The sequence below is a fragment of the Pseudophryne corroboree genome, chromosome 1 (assembly GCF_028390025.1).
Source record: "Pseudophryne corroboree isolate aPseCor3 chromosome 1, aPseCor3.hap2, whole genome shotgun sequence".
Lineage (NCBI taxonomy): Eukaryota > Metazoa > Chordata > Amphibia > Anura > Myobatrachidae > Pseudophryne > Pseudophryne corroboree.
Window position 1 is genome coordinate 1,062,972,575 of NC_086444.1, and position 15,580 is coordinate 1,062,988,154.

Genomic DNA, 15,580 nt, shown 5'->3' on the forward strand with positions numbered 1-15,580 from the left:
AAAATATGCAAAAAGGAAATAAGAGCGGCTAAAGTAGAAACTGAAAAACTAGTAGCAAAGGAAAGCAAAGCGAATCCCAAAAAATTCTTTAAATACATTAATAGCAAGAGATTAAAGAAGGAGAGTATAGGCCCTTTAAAAGACAAGTTGGGAGTCTTAAGCAAAAATGATAATGACATAGCGGACACACTAAATGAGTTTTTTTCAACAGTATTTACTAGAGAGGACCCAATTCAGGGACGAACACATAATCTCAATAATGAGAATATCCCACTGATAGGTACTTATTTATGCGAGGAAGTAGTCTGTGACCGATTAAAACATTTAAAGATTAATAAGTCACCAGGTCCCGATGGTATTCACCCAAGGGTTCTAATGGAGCTTCACTCTGAACTTGCAAAACCGCTATTTTTGATCTTTAAGGATTCAGTAATATCAGGTATGGTTCCCAAAGACTGGCGTATAGCGGAAGTAGTGCCTATATTCAAAAAGGGAAGTAAAGCTGAACCAGGTAATTATAGACCAGTTAGTCTTACATCTATAGTGGGGAAAGTATTGGAAGGTATTCTAAGAGATAGTATTCAGAAGTTCCTTGAAGTCAATAAGGTCATTAAAAGGAATCAACATGGGTTTATGAAGGACAGATCCTGTCAAACCAATTTACTTGGCTTTTATGAAACAGTAAGCGCAAACCTAGATCAGGGTAAAGAGGTGGTTGTAATCTTTTTAGATTTTGCCAAAGCATTTGACACACATGAGACTTATCTACAAGCTACAAGAATCAGGGCTAGGAAGCACAATATGCACTTGGGTCAAAAACTGGTTAGATAATAGGGAGCAGCGCGTTGTGGTTAATGGATCTTTTTCAACTTGGACTGAAGTGCTAAGTGGTGTGCCGCAAGGCTCAGTATTAGGACCGCTATTGTTCAATATTTTCATTAACGACCTAACAGAAGGTCTAGAGAGCATGGTGTCAATTTTTGCAGATGATACCAAATTGTGTAAAGTTATAAATGCGGAGGGGGATGCTGAGTCGCTTCAGAACGACTTAGTTAAATTAGAAGCTTGGGCAGCGAAATGGAGAATGTGCTTCAATACAGACAAGTGTAAGGTAAGGCACTGTGGTAACAAGAAGAAAAATAACACCTACCTACTAAATGGGGTAAAATTAGGTGATTCTGTACTGGAAAAGGACTTAGGTGTCCTCATAGATGGCAAACTAAGCAGTAGTACCCAAAGTAGGACTGCAGCAAAGAAGGCTAATAAGATATTAGCATGCATAAAACGGGGAATTGATGCTAGGGACGAGAGTATTATACTCCCATTATATAAATCACTTGTGAGGCCACACCTTGAATACTGTGTACAATTCTGGGCACCTTACTAGAAAAAGGATATCCTGGAGCTAGAAAAGGTTCAAAGGCGGGCGACCAAACTAATTAAGGGTATGGAGACGCTGGAATACGAGGAAAGGCTTGCAAGACTAGGCATGTTTACACTGGAAAAGAGGAGATTAAGAGGGGACATGATCAACATTTACCAATATATAAGGGGACATTATACAGATCTTGCACAGGACCTGTTTTTTGTTAGATCAACACAGAGAACTCGTGGACACTCGCTCAGGTTAGAGGAGAGGAGATTCCGCACAATACGGCGTAAAGGCTTTTTTACGGTAAGGACGATACGTGTTTGGAATTCCCTGCCTGAGGGAGTTGTAATGGCAGACTCAGTCAACACCTTTAAGAATGGGTTAGATAAATTCCTAATGGATAAGGATATCCAGGGTTACGGGGCATAGTCACGCACTATGGTTATTATAAAAAAGAGGGGTAAAACGTAACGGCAGTCATCAACTTTAGTAAAAATTTTCTACAAAATAATCGTGCATAGGAGACCACAAATAGGTTGAACTTGATGGACAATTGTGTTTTTTCAACCTTAGATACTATGTTACTATGTAAGAGTATATATCGAATTCCAACTTTTTGTACCCAAAAGCTTTTGTATTTGTATTAAATTATCCTCAAGTGCAAAGTATCCATGTGCTCTGTGCTAGACCCTGGTAGTGAATAAATAAATATATATATATATATATATATATATATATATGTGTATATGACACACAAGGACTCTGATTATATGCCTGATATCGACAGACCACCCAAATAACTGTACTACGTATGTGTGTGATAGACCCAAAAATATTGATTGGTCAGTTGTGCCGAAGCATCCAGCATGTACGTCTGATGCAGTATTTTATAAGGCAGCTGCATTGGGTAGTATATGCACTGCCGCAGCCCTCTTCTACTTCAGTGTTTTTAGCTGCAGGAAATCCCCACCCCCTTGCTTTCCTCACAGCTGTCACTGGCTGGTATAGTTTCAAACTTAGCCTCACTGCTCTATTCCCCACCTACCCCCCCCCCCCATCCAGATAAGGTAGGGATAGGTTACAGGGGCAGAGATAAGTGACGAGGGGTGAGGGGGACAGAGATGAGAGTCAGGGAGACTGGGGGTGAAAAGGGAACATAAATGAGAGACTGTGAGGAGTGATGGAGACAGAGACAAGAGTCAGGGTGACGGGGTGCAGGAGACAGAAATGAGAGACAGAGAGATAGTGGAGTCGGAGAGACAGATAAGAGAGACAGGAAGATGGGAGGGGGGGCAGAGATGGAAGATGGGGAAAAGAGTAGGCAGGTGGATAGAAAAAAGAGACAAGGGAGAGGTGAGGGGAGCCGATGAGAAAAGGTAAGGTAAGGGGGTCTGAGATTAGATACAGGGAGTTGGGTGTTGAGGGGGGCAGAAATAATAGATACAGTAGATGTGGGACAGAATGAGAAACATTAAAACAATGGGAAAGGTGATGAGGGAGACAGAGATGAGAGATGGTTAAAAAAATATCTGCAATACTGGGCATGATAACTAGTGGCCAAGTGTATGAAGCGTCCAAAATACTACTATATATAGCGCCAACATGTTATTCACTGTGAGTAGATGAAGAAGCATCTCCTATATAGAAGATGTGATTTCTCATAGGTCATGTCTTCTAAATTGGAGTCCATTTCAGTCAGTGCTTTACCCACTGAGCATATGAGCCAGTTCCCCAGTATTTGATCTGCTATAAACCATGTTTACTCATTGCATTTTCCAGTTATATTGCAGGAATTACAAGAGCACCTTGAATCATTGTTAACAGTTGACTCCTTTGCCACTGAGTGTTAAGAACGTAACAAAAATTTAGTCTGCAACTCTGTCGCTGCCCCTACCCCACCCTCAAGTGGTCGCCACATGTCAGTCATGCTGCTGCGTAGGGGGCACTGCCACTGTTGTCGCAGAAACAGATCTGCACATGCTCAGATCTGTAAACATCAGAAATGTACATAAACCATCGGTTTATAAATCTCTGAATCAGGGCCCAATATTCAAATAAGAAAATCTTATCGGTAAAATAACCTCTGGTACATATGAAAGTCAATTTACTAATGAAAAATTGTTAATTGCTACAGTTAATCACATAGTTTATTACAAATAAAACATCTCTATTTTCTCTTCTATATTCCCCTTTTCACTTACAGGGATCATTTTTCCATTGTAACTTTTTTTTACTATGTCAAACACATTACTGTATAACTTATCACTGCCCCCCTCTGTGGGCTTTTTTATCCATTGTTCATATATTGGAACAGGTTTGTAAAACTTGTCTCTGGAATCCTTTTATCAGTATACACAACAAAGTTAACGTGTCTTTGATTTGTTTGTAAACCCATTTCATTCACCGACCAGCAGTTTGGTTTCAGTTTCCTGGCAAAATATTTCATTTCTGAAATTGGATAAGTTGAGGCTGAACTCTTACAAGTCAGACTAAACGTATTAAATTGTTATTTTTTGGCTCAGATGCTGTAGTTCTCCTGCTACAATAGTCCTCAAGAGACATCTTAAATTATAGGGTAGATTTTTAAAAAAATAAAAAAAGTCTCCAAAAATATAAACTTTGCTACGGGCCAGTGCACCTTTAAGTCCACCATGGAGAAGAGACACATATGTCTTTGAATTTGCTTGTTTAGTGGAACCTTTGGGGTCAGCTTATGATAGATTGCTTACATTTACATCACTCTGCTTATGGCAGAATGCATTAGTGCATTGACTACACACACTCTTGTCAGATGTGGCTGATAATGTCACAGAAATATTAACCTGGTAGACATACTATATTTGTAGGCTGATTAATCATGAATCTTCTGCTGCTGTGTAACAACAGTCCTCATGCAGAGATGCAAACTACTGTAATGATATTCTGTTTACTTTTTATATATTCAGCTCAAGATCCAAAAATCCCTCATGCGTCAGACGTTGTACAAAACAAATCTGGTTGGTGCCCAGGGGTCTTAAATTAGTCTAAAAGCATGTATAAAGGCTGTATGGGACTTGTGCTGCAGTCCCCTCACTTCATCTCAGTAGACCCCTTCTTAAGATGGGTACTCACCTATCCAATCGTCGGCCCATTGTCCCAAAATCGTGTGAATGGCCGTTGATTGTATAGGTGTGTATGCAGTGCCGATGCAGGAACGTTAGCAAATAAATGGCTTATAATGTGCCTGCAACAGTAGGGACCAGGTGGTCACATCTCATGTACTGCACATGCAACCTCCTATCCCCATAGAGGAGCCGATTCCTCCCTGCTGCTGCCCCCACCTCACAAGAGGTTGTCACCTGGCTGATTGGGAGCATCTACCCGATCAGTTGGGGGTCGAACAAGTGTGTACCAGGCTTTACTCTTATACAATATCCCCCACTTCACAATAGTGGGCAGCATGGCTGAGTTTCCCAGAATTCCCTAAAAGAAGAGACCCACATTTTTGTACTCTCTCGCTCTTAGGCCTTGTTCGTCTACAAGCCTCTTTTCTTAGCATGTTAGAACAGTCCATGTGTTTTAAATATATGTACATTTTCACTTATATTTATTTTGTTACATATTAAAACAACTGTTGTTGTTTTGCCCTGTTACAGAGTTGCATGTTCAGATAATTGTCTTGTATTGTAATATTGTCCTCTGCAAGCTAATGCCACCATTTCTTTCATATGGAAAAACGGGTTTGCTTTTCAACATACATCACTGTAGTAGACTATAAACAACAGCTTGGTAACGACATTTCTTCATTGGTTATGTCTTTCAGACTGCTGTTATTGATTGATAATTCTGCAGATTTTCCGCAGTGTCATGTGATGACCAAGGCAACCACAGTTACATGATACAGTATAGTGAGCAGAGAGGCTTTGGAACACCACTCTGAGTTGTTGGAATACAACTCTGAGTTCTGTTCTCACTGTGACTTCCTCCTTCTCCTTCTCCCCCCTCTGTCATCACATGATTTATTTATATAGTGCTAGCATATTCTGTTACACTTTAAAATTGTGAACACAACAGTAATAAAATGAGACCAGGTAGTAATAACAGACAGACAGAGAGGTAAGAGGGTCCTGCTCACAAGTTTACAATCTATAGGGTATTCTGAGGGCTGTATGTCTTTCTGACATACATATTTTTAATGCAGAAAGGTTTTGAAAAGGTGACAATGATTTGTAGAATTGGTAAGAAAAAGGTTTAAAGGTAAATGTTGTACTTTTTAATGGGGGATGGGGGGAGGGCGGCTGGGAAATCTTGCTACATTAGGAATATTCGACATCAGTCCTCTAGCCCAGTGGTTTCTAAACTCATTCTTCAAGGCACCCTGACAGACCAGATTTAAGAATATCCATGGCTGAGCACAGATGGTTAAGCAAATTGAATTAAATACTAATTAAGTCACCTGTGCATGGATATCCTTAAAATCTGGACTGTTAGGGTGCCATGAGGACTGAGTTTGGGAACCTCTGCTCTAGCCAAGTGCACATTTTTTTTTAAATCATATTCATTTATACCATTAATCACTATAACAAAGATTGTTGTGTAAAACCTTTTATAAAAAGACACTAACTACTTGCAAGTATGTGTTGGGAAAAAAAAAGGTTCATTTTTTTTCTTTTTATATAATAATTGTTACATATTGAGGGTGGAATTCAGTTGAATGCAATGTTGAATGGTGCCGGGAATTAGTGCCTGACGCTATTCATTTGGCCGCACTGTTAACCTGCAACTAGAGGACTTCTGCTTGCACCCGCCTGAGGTGCAAGCAGAAATGCAAGTAAACTAGTGCGCTAACAGCATCACGCCCAGTACTTAAGTTGTAAAGTGCCATTTTTACCGCAACAGTAAGGCACAGTAAACTGCATCTCCCGACTTAAGTGCTGGGAGCGATGCGAACAATTGGATAGCTTCGGGCTCTCATTCCCTTGAATTCCTGCCTAAGTTTGAAAAGTAACAGTAAACCTAGTAAGTTAAAAAGTCACAATTATGGGGCTGATTCTGAGCTGTGGGTAAAGCAAAAAAGCTAGTAAAACCTGGAAAAAAACATGTTATAATGCAAGGGGTACAGATGTAAAATGTGTAGAGAGAAGTAAGCTGGGTACACACCTTTGTGATCACTCAGCTGATCGGGTTAAAGTTAAATGCTCCCATGTATCCAGCATGACCCCTGTGACCCTGTACACATTGACCCAGAAATAACTCAATGTGTAGGTTCTTCTATGGGATTGGGAGGTCGGTAGTTTAAATCTTAAACAGCACATAAGATGAGACCTCCTGATCTGACAGTTGCAGGACTGTTTTAAGCTATTTATTGGCTAATGCTCCTGCATACACCATATGCAATAATCTGGCCGATCAGCCGATATCGGGCGATTGAGCCGATGATTGTATAGGTGTGTACCCATCTTTAGATTTGAGAGGTATGTGTCCAAATTCAAATCTAACATTCACTGTAAAAATAAGGCTGCCCATCATTTGTGGGCTACATGCAAAAGCTGCCAGCATTTACCCTTCATGCAAAAAAGTTAATGTATATGCTCCCCTTGCAGTGCAACATGGTTTGTCCAGGTGCACAGATACTTTTTCTTTTTCAGGGCCATCTCTTCAAGAGGCAATCACGAGACCGCCTGTCGGGATCCCGGCGGTCACAATGCCGACGCCGGAATCCCAACAAGCGGTGAAATGCCGCTGCCGGAATACCGGTGCCACAGGCTTTTCTCCCTCTGTGGGTGCCCACGACACCCATAGAGTGAGGACATAACCTGTGGTGAGCGCAGTGAACATGTAAGGGGATTGCTAGTGCTCGCAATACTGCCGGCATACTTGTGGCCGGGATGCCGCTGTCGGTACATCTTGGCAGCCGGTAAATAGTATGTATTCCATCTCTTCATATGGGCTTAATGGTCAGTTGCCTAAGTGCCCCATGATCATAGGGGCCGGCCTGGTCCATTTCATCCAGTAAACCCCCCTTTCCCCCTTGTAGCTTGCAGCCACAGGCGGTAATGCCAGAATCCCCCCAAAACCTGCAGTCGTGTGTGGTAATGCTCGAATACTCCACCACCACCTAGCATGCAGGCGCAGGTGGTAATGCCCGGACCTCCCCGTACCATGCAGCATTGGGCTGGAAAACCAACCCTCCGGTAAAATCCGACACCTCAGCCCAGTATCAGTGAGCCAGATGCAGTCCATGACTGCACTGGCTTCACTGTGACTGATAGTGACTTCCTATTGGAAGTTTTATCTGTCAGTCACAGACACTACAGGCAGCTACAGCGGGAGGTGTTTTATCCCTCTGGGACATCCAGGTTGGACTGCAATTAGCATAGAGTGTGCTTCCTGCAGGAAGCCACTCCCTGACTTTCCTGCAGTCTTATCTGGCTTCTATGAGCTGCAGCCGATGCCGCCCATAGAAGCCAGTGTTTTGCGCATGCACAGTCCGACCGACCACTTGTGCACATGTGCTGGTCCCGGCACCTGCCGGATCCATTGCACAGGTGCTGGGACCAGGCTGACGGGGGCTGACTGTCTCCTTCACTCCAGACAGGCATGGGTAGCGGCAGCCCCCCTACCACAGCCAATGGTGGGGGTGGGGGTGTTGGGAGCAGGAGCCATGCATTGCTTTGCCCAAGGGCCTGCACTGCTAAGATGGCTCTGCTCTTATTCCTTTGCTCCCAACTCAGAATCAGCCCTTCTGTGTGTGTTTGAATAATCTTGAATAATCATCAAGACATTACGTATGCAGCATGAGTCACCTCTGCAGCTGAGATGAGAACTATTTTCTTTATATTGAGACATACAGTATTTACATTCACACGTATGTAGCCTAACTCAAGGATTACTTAATGTGGAAGCTGAGACGTGCAAAGGCCACATATAGGATAATTACAGTATGCGGCAAATTGTAGCAATTTATGTATGTGTTCTCATAGATTAAATATTAGTATGCAGTGAGACGCTTTTCCATATCAGTGTAATTATGTGTCTTGTGTATGGTAACAAATGCAGTGAGGTACATTTGGAGTTTACTATTTGCTTTGCACTAGGATAAAAAGATATTTATTATTATTATTATTATTATTATTATTATTTTTACATTGTGAGCACCTAAATACATAATATGTCTCAAGGATTTAAATGATGTAATAATAATATGAGTAAAACAACCACTAATCTAAAGCCACAATGTTACCTATGTGTGACTGGCTGCATTAAGGCTTCAGGTTCGCTGGTGTGTCTTTAGTTGTTTTTGAAGAGGGTGGGTTGCATTTAAAAACCATCATGTGGAGCTCACTGTAAGCTTTTCCCATGCTTTTGTCGATAGGAAACACCAAATATAGGACAAATGTTATTCCATAGTTGCCAACTTTGTGGCTCAGAGGGAGGCGGGTTGTGACTTGGTATATAGGTTGTGGTTCGGGGTTGTGAAGATGCTAGGGAGGCTTTGTGCGGGGGATGGGTAGCTGCACAGTCGCGTCATTGTGGCCACACCCCAGATATTGCTGCAATTGTAAAGCAAGGAGCGTGGCTACGATAATGCGATTTGCACTGAATCGTATTATTGTAGCCCCTCCACCCCTGAGATACAAGCACCACCCAATTTGTGGGAGCCTCCCACCTATCCCAGGAGAGTAGGCAAGTATGTTTTATTCTAAAAATGAAGTGCAAATCTGTAAGACTAATAAAAGCAACACTACGGGGGGAATTTATTGAAGCTTCTAAAAATAAAAAGTTGAGGTGTTGATTATAACAACCAATCAGATTTTACCTATCATCTTTCTGTAGCATTCTAGAAAATGTTGGGCAACATCTCCACTTTTAGAAACTTTAGTAAATCTACTCCTAGTTATGGTAGCATAAGAAACAATACTCCTAGTGTCAGCCCCATGTGATTTTGTTTTAATGCACTTACAAACTCTTGTAAAGGCATGTAAAAACCCACCAATGAGTATTTATTTACACAGCAGGTTTATTCAGATATAAAGGTTTTTTTGTAAAACAAAGTAATTTCGCTATTTATGTCTAAATTACAATCTCTGTTATCATCCTACTCCTTATTTTTTATATTTAATGTAATATTATGTTCCACGAAACACAATTTAAATTAAATCTTGATACTTTAGTTATGCAGCTTTAGTCACACATTGACACTGTATGGGGGTATTCAATTAACCCCAATCATTTTTCTCCTCTTGCTCATTGTGGGCTATTCAATTAGAGCCCATTTTGTTGGGAGAGAAAAATGTCACGGTTTTGTGCGATAACTCATGGGATCTGTCGTAAGAATCCGGAACCATGCATTATCGAAGGTTTTATTGAAGGGCTGCTTGAGGCACCAAAGCATATTTCCTGATAAGTGCCGGGTATCAGGGTTAATTGAATATCCCCCTAAGAGTCCAGCAACTAATAGCACAGCAGAAGTGCAAGGCAACAATGTATTCTATCAGTCTGTTGAAAATAAAAAAAGGAGCTTTTTAAGTTACTGGTATATACATGCAAATGTATTGCATATTGGGGGATCCACATGTTGTTTAAAACCTTTTTTTTCATTTTTACTGGTAATATAACCAACTATGCAGGTCAATTGAAAGCTGTAGTCCACTGAACGTACTGTTATTCTTATTCTCTTTAATAAATGCAATGTCTGAAGAGCTGACTTTTGAGTCCTGTCCTTCCAATTCATGTTTTTGGCGTGCAGTCTGTTACGTTGGGTCCCCTGTTCTGTGCATCGTCCGGCTACCAATTTCTGAGAATCAGTAGTCTGTCATGCCAAAAAGTATATTTTAACATAATCACTGTGAGCAGTACACACAATATACAGAGGTCCACTGTGCCTTTAACTGTTCTGAAGTAAAAATCTGAGTGTACCATGGTGATGTCCTTAATTTCATGTATTTGGTGCACATGACTATATATATATATATATATATATATATATATAATCATAAACACACACATAAACTCCTGACTTGTGTATTTATATATTTGTGTTGAGAAATCAAGAATAGAAGGGATTGAACCAGAGCAAAGTTTGGCATAATATGACCTTTCTGAACTTGTAAGAAGGTTGATGTCTGGACCAGTAAAACAGCAGCATTTACATCTGTCTTTCATCACACAGGCCAGCGAGGAGGGGGTTTACTTTGTTGTTTCACGACAGACCAGACATCAGACCCCTGATATCTTGCAGGAGGCTGGATGGCATAACAACAGCAGCCCTCCGCCATGCCCCAATGAAAGAAACCAATTTAACAAGGTATTTTGCTTTTACTTATGGGAATATGATGGCAATTTATTATACTTTCCATTCTCAACAAATGTGCCCCTTACCTAATCAATGAGTAGCAGGCAAATGTGATATTCAAGGCTTTACTTTTTTCTACATAGAGAAAATACATTTATTTTGTAGCCTAAACAGATATCTATGAGCATGTAGCCTATCAATTCACCCGTAATCTGTAACAGATGAATGCTAGCAAGCCTTCATGAATATTGAGCAGTGTGTCAATGATGTCACTGGGACCTAGAAAATTGATAGGCTGCATAATATTTCATCAACAAACTAGATGACTTCACTCTGTGTAGTAGAGAGGTCCACCCCAAACAGCCCTGTCTCCTGCTCAAGGTGGTGAAAAGAGAAAATGAGATGTGTTGGAATATTTTGCAGCTTTATTCGGTTAAAGCAACCATCATATCCATAATCCATTACAACACAGATTGGGACACTGGGTGGGAGAGGACGCAGGGTGGGAGAGGGACATACTGGGAATTGGGACACTGGGTAGGAGAGGACGCGGGGTGGGAGAGGGACATACTGGGGATTGGGATACTGGGTGGGAGAATACGCAGGATGGGAGAGGGACATACTGGGGATTGGGACACTGGGTGGGAGAGGACGCAGGGTGGGATAGGGACATACTGGGGATTGGGTAACTAGGTGGGAGAATACGCAGGATGGGAGAGAGACATACTGGGGATTGGGATACTGGGTGGGAGAGGGCGCAGGGTGGGAGAGGGACATACTGGGTATTGGGACACTGGGTGGGAGAGGATGCAGGGTGGGAGAGGGACATACTGGGGATTGGGACACTGGGTGGGAGAGGACGCAGGGTGGGAGAGGGACATACTGGGAATTGGGACACTGGGTGGGAGCGGACGCAGGGTGGGAGAGGGACATACTGGGAATTGGGACACTGGGTAGGAGAGGACGCGGGGTGGGAGAGGGACATACTGGGAATTGGGACACTGGGTAGGAGAGGACGCGGGGTGGGAGAGGGACATACTGGGGATTGGGATACTGGGTGGGAGAATACGCAGGATGGGAGAGGGACATACTGTGGATTGGGACACTGGGTGGGAGAGGACGCAGGGTGGGATAGGGACATACTGGGGATTGGGTAACTGGGTGGGAGAATACGCAGGATGGGAGAGGGACATACTGGGGATTGGGACACTGGGTGGGAGAGGGCGCAGGGTGGGAGAGGGACATACTGGGTATTGGGACACTGGGTGGGAGAGGACGCAGGGTGGGAGAGGGACATACTAGGGATTGGGACACTGGGTGGGAGAGGGACATACTGGGTATTGGGACACTGGGTGGGAGAGGACGCAGGGTGGGAGAGGGACATACTGGGGATTGGGACACTGGGTGGGAGAGGACGCAGGGTGGGAGAGGGACATACTGGGGATTGGGACACTGGGAGGGAGAGGACGCAGGGTGGGAGAGGGACATACTGGGTATTGGGATACTGGGTGGGAGAGGACGCAGGATGGTAGAGGGACATACTGGGGATTGGGACACTGGGTGGGAGAGGACGCAGGGTGGGAGAGGGACATACTGGGTATTGGGACACTGGGTGGGAGAGGACGCAGGGTGGGAGAGGGACATACTGGGATTGGGACACTGGGTGGGAGAGGGCGCAGGGTGGGAGAGGGACATACTGGGGATTGGGACACTGGGTGGGAAAGGACGCAGGGTGGGAGAGGGACATACTGGGGATTGGGACACCGGGTGGGAGAGGACGCAGGGTGGGAGAGGGACATACTGGGGATTGGGACACTGGGTGGGAGAGGACGCAGGATGGGACAGGGACATACTGGGGATTGTGATTTAATGTTAAAGCCTACCAGTCCTTGATGGGCGCCCTGCGTGGCTCCAGCGGCAGCAGGTACAGGAACCAGGCGCACCCAATGTGTGCGCCTGGCAGTGCTATATCGGCAGCAGGCAGGGATGAGAGCCGGGCATTCCACCGGCAGCAGGGAGAAGAGCCGGGCGCACCCCACATGGGTGCCCGGCAGGACTCCGGCAGAGACAGGAGCAGCATCGTGTAAGTGCAGCAGGTTGGCCACTTCCCCGGCCTCCTGCTGCACTCTTTTTAATTCAATAAAAAACCAGACTACCGGGTCAGTGGAAACGACATGCCAGCATGCCATACCGCTGCATATCGGCCCGCTTTGACCACTGTATGTGTGTGTGTGTATATACTGTATGTATGTAGGTATGTATGTATGTATATGTGTGTGTATGTGTGTGTGTGTGTGTGTGTGTATATATATATATATATATATATACACACACACACACACACACACACACACACAATAGTCCGGCTCTCACTTTGATGATTGTAGTTGCGTCTGGTGCCTGCACAATCCCGGGAGGGTAAATGTAGCAAAACAATGTGCGGCACTCTTGCCTCTTGAAAAGAAGCTTAGCGGCAGCCAAATAGCAGATATCAACGTTTCATTTGAATAATTTTCTTCAAGACAAACAAACGTAATAAAATTGCTCACCTTATATTCCTCACCCACGTGCATGAAGCTCTTGACGAGCGGGGTGCGCCTACCGGCTGTGGTGCTAAAGTGTGACATTATCACGTATAACGCAATGCATGTTTGTGATGCGTCTCCATAGCAACCCGGTCTGGGTAAATACAAAGTGTAGATTCAAATATGTGTAATCATATTAAGTAACATATATAATCCACACTCTCAAATGCTTAGAATTGTTAGAATTAACAGTGACCCTGTGATAACATTAGCATCCTTCCAAATTGATAATCTGATCGATTTGTGCAGAGAGGGTACAGTCTTAAAAATATGCTAAATACTAAATAGAAAGCCCTTACACTTAATTGGGATTCTCTCCTACACAAAAAGGAAAAGGCTCCGGAAAATCCTAGATTACCATGGGTGAATGTATATAATACATCATCTAATGAAATTAATTGTTTATCAAAAAATACACTGGCATGGGTGAGGAATATAAGGTGAGCAATTTTATTATATGGTTGTATGTCCTGAAGAAAAATATAAAATTGAAACGTTGACATCTGCTATATGGCTGCCGCCGCTAAGCTTCTTTTCAAGAGTGCTGCACATCGTTTTGAGATATATATATATATATATATATATATATATATATATATAGATATATAGTGAAAGAATTTGGCGGCACTCCCGGACTTGTAAATAAACAAGACTAGAGATCACTCAGCTTAACGATTCGTTTTTTATTAAACCGTCTTCAGAAGTTACAAAACAATGTTACGCAATCTTACCTTTATACATTCTAAAATCACCACTCGTGCAGCGTCCTCGGCTCACCCAAGGACCAACTTCCGGTTACGTCATCTTTCATGGACAATCCTGCCGTGATGATGTCGTATACCGGCATGTGCGTTTCCCCATCACCATGATAACATATACAAAGAGAAGCTCTGATTCCGGATCACCACAGGATCTATTATTATAAAACAGCTTATTAAATAAATAGCCGCAAACCTTGAAAGCTCGATCCACACAATAGCTATACTGATACAATTGATACGTGATTGCGTCATGCACTGAAATATATTTATAAAAAACAGGTAAATGATAGTGTTTCATGAGGCTGTTTGGAGCCACCGTATTCAGCCGGTGTATCCAGCGGGCCTCTTTTTGTAATCGCATCCTATGCCTATCTCCTCCCTGTTTGGAGAATGGTACTTGTTCCAACATTTTATAGCGGAAAGTGGCTAATCCATGCTGATGTAGCTTAAAGTGTTTGGCTACAGGTTGGTCAATACTCTTGCCCTCTAAAATTAGCTTGATAGCACTTCTGTGCTGGGACATCCGCTCCTTAAATTCACAACTGGTCTTCCCTATGTAAAAAAGCCCACATGGGCATCTAATGCAGTACACTACAAACTTGCTAGTGCAAGTCAAAACTTGCTTGATCTTAATTCTACTACCCGTGTGGGGATGTACCACATAATCACCCGTCTCCAGATATAGACAGGTAGTGCAGCCAGTGCACTTGTAATTACCAGCTTTTCTCGATAGGAATGTCCCTGTGTCTGGGGTAGACAATTGAGAAATGTCATTATGCACTACCATGTCTCTAATGTTACTGCCTCTCCTGTAGCACGGCAACAATTTGCTGAATTTTAGGCTAGTCAGGTCTACATCAGACTGGATAACCGGCCTGATTCTTTTGACTGTGTTCGTGAGACGCTGACTGGCTGTTGTAAAATTAGTGACACACACTACAGTATTAGGGTTTTTTTTTTCATCCCTGGTCTTGGGTACCGGAATCCTAAGTTGGAGCATAGCTCTAGCCCTGGATGACTGCAAAAGTTTGCTGTTATAACCTCTCTCTAAAAAATGTTTGGTCATGAGATCCATTTGAGCTCTTTTGTCTTCAACATTACTACAAATGAGGTGCACCCGCAGGTACTGTGAATAAGGAAGCCCATTCCTCAATGCCATAGGATGGTGACTATATATATCTCTATATATCTATATATATAATATGCACATCAGCCAGGCATTACGTCAACTTTTCAATTTTGAATACACCGTCTTCAGGCAAGAACAAGTATATTAAAACATGGAAACATTGCAGTAATTCCTGCCCGATGTGCATCTTTTGGACAGAGTGCTGCCGTACACAAGCTATGTTTATGGACTCCTGATTAGGGGGACCCAACGGAGGGCACCTGGTACATACAACATAGGATTAGTGAGTGCTTACCTATCTCAGGATTTTATTGTATGGGCGAATAACCAATCTAAAGTTCTCCTACCACCCCATAATATGAAAATTAATAGTGTGTGTGTGTGTGTGTGTGTGTGTGTGTGTGTGTGTGTGTGTCTGTCTGATGTACCCAGCGTTGCCCAGGTTTAAATTTTCCAGTT

At 43.0% G+C, this 15,580-nt stretch overlaps 1 protein-coding gene across 8 annotated transcripts in view; it reads left to right on the forward strand.

The window, feature by feature from the left end:
* Nucleotides 1-15,580, forward strand: part of LNX1 (ligand of numb-protein X 1) — a 291,491-nt gene that overhangs the window by 201,196 nt on the left and 74,715 nt on the right. For 7 of the 8 annotated variants that reach the window (XM_063920925.1, XM_063920923.1, XM_063920924.1 and 4 more), the window contains one exon: nucleotides 10,524-10,658. The exons of the other annotated variant lie outside the window; for it this stretch is intronic. In XM_063920925.1, coding sequence (XP_063776995.1) covers nucleotides 10,524-10,658 — 135 coding nt within the window. The remainder of the gene's footprint in view (nucleotides 1-10,523; nucleotides 10,659-15,580) is intronic. 8 annotated transcript variants of the gene reach the window in all.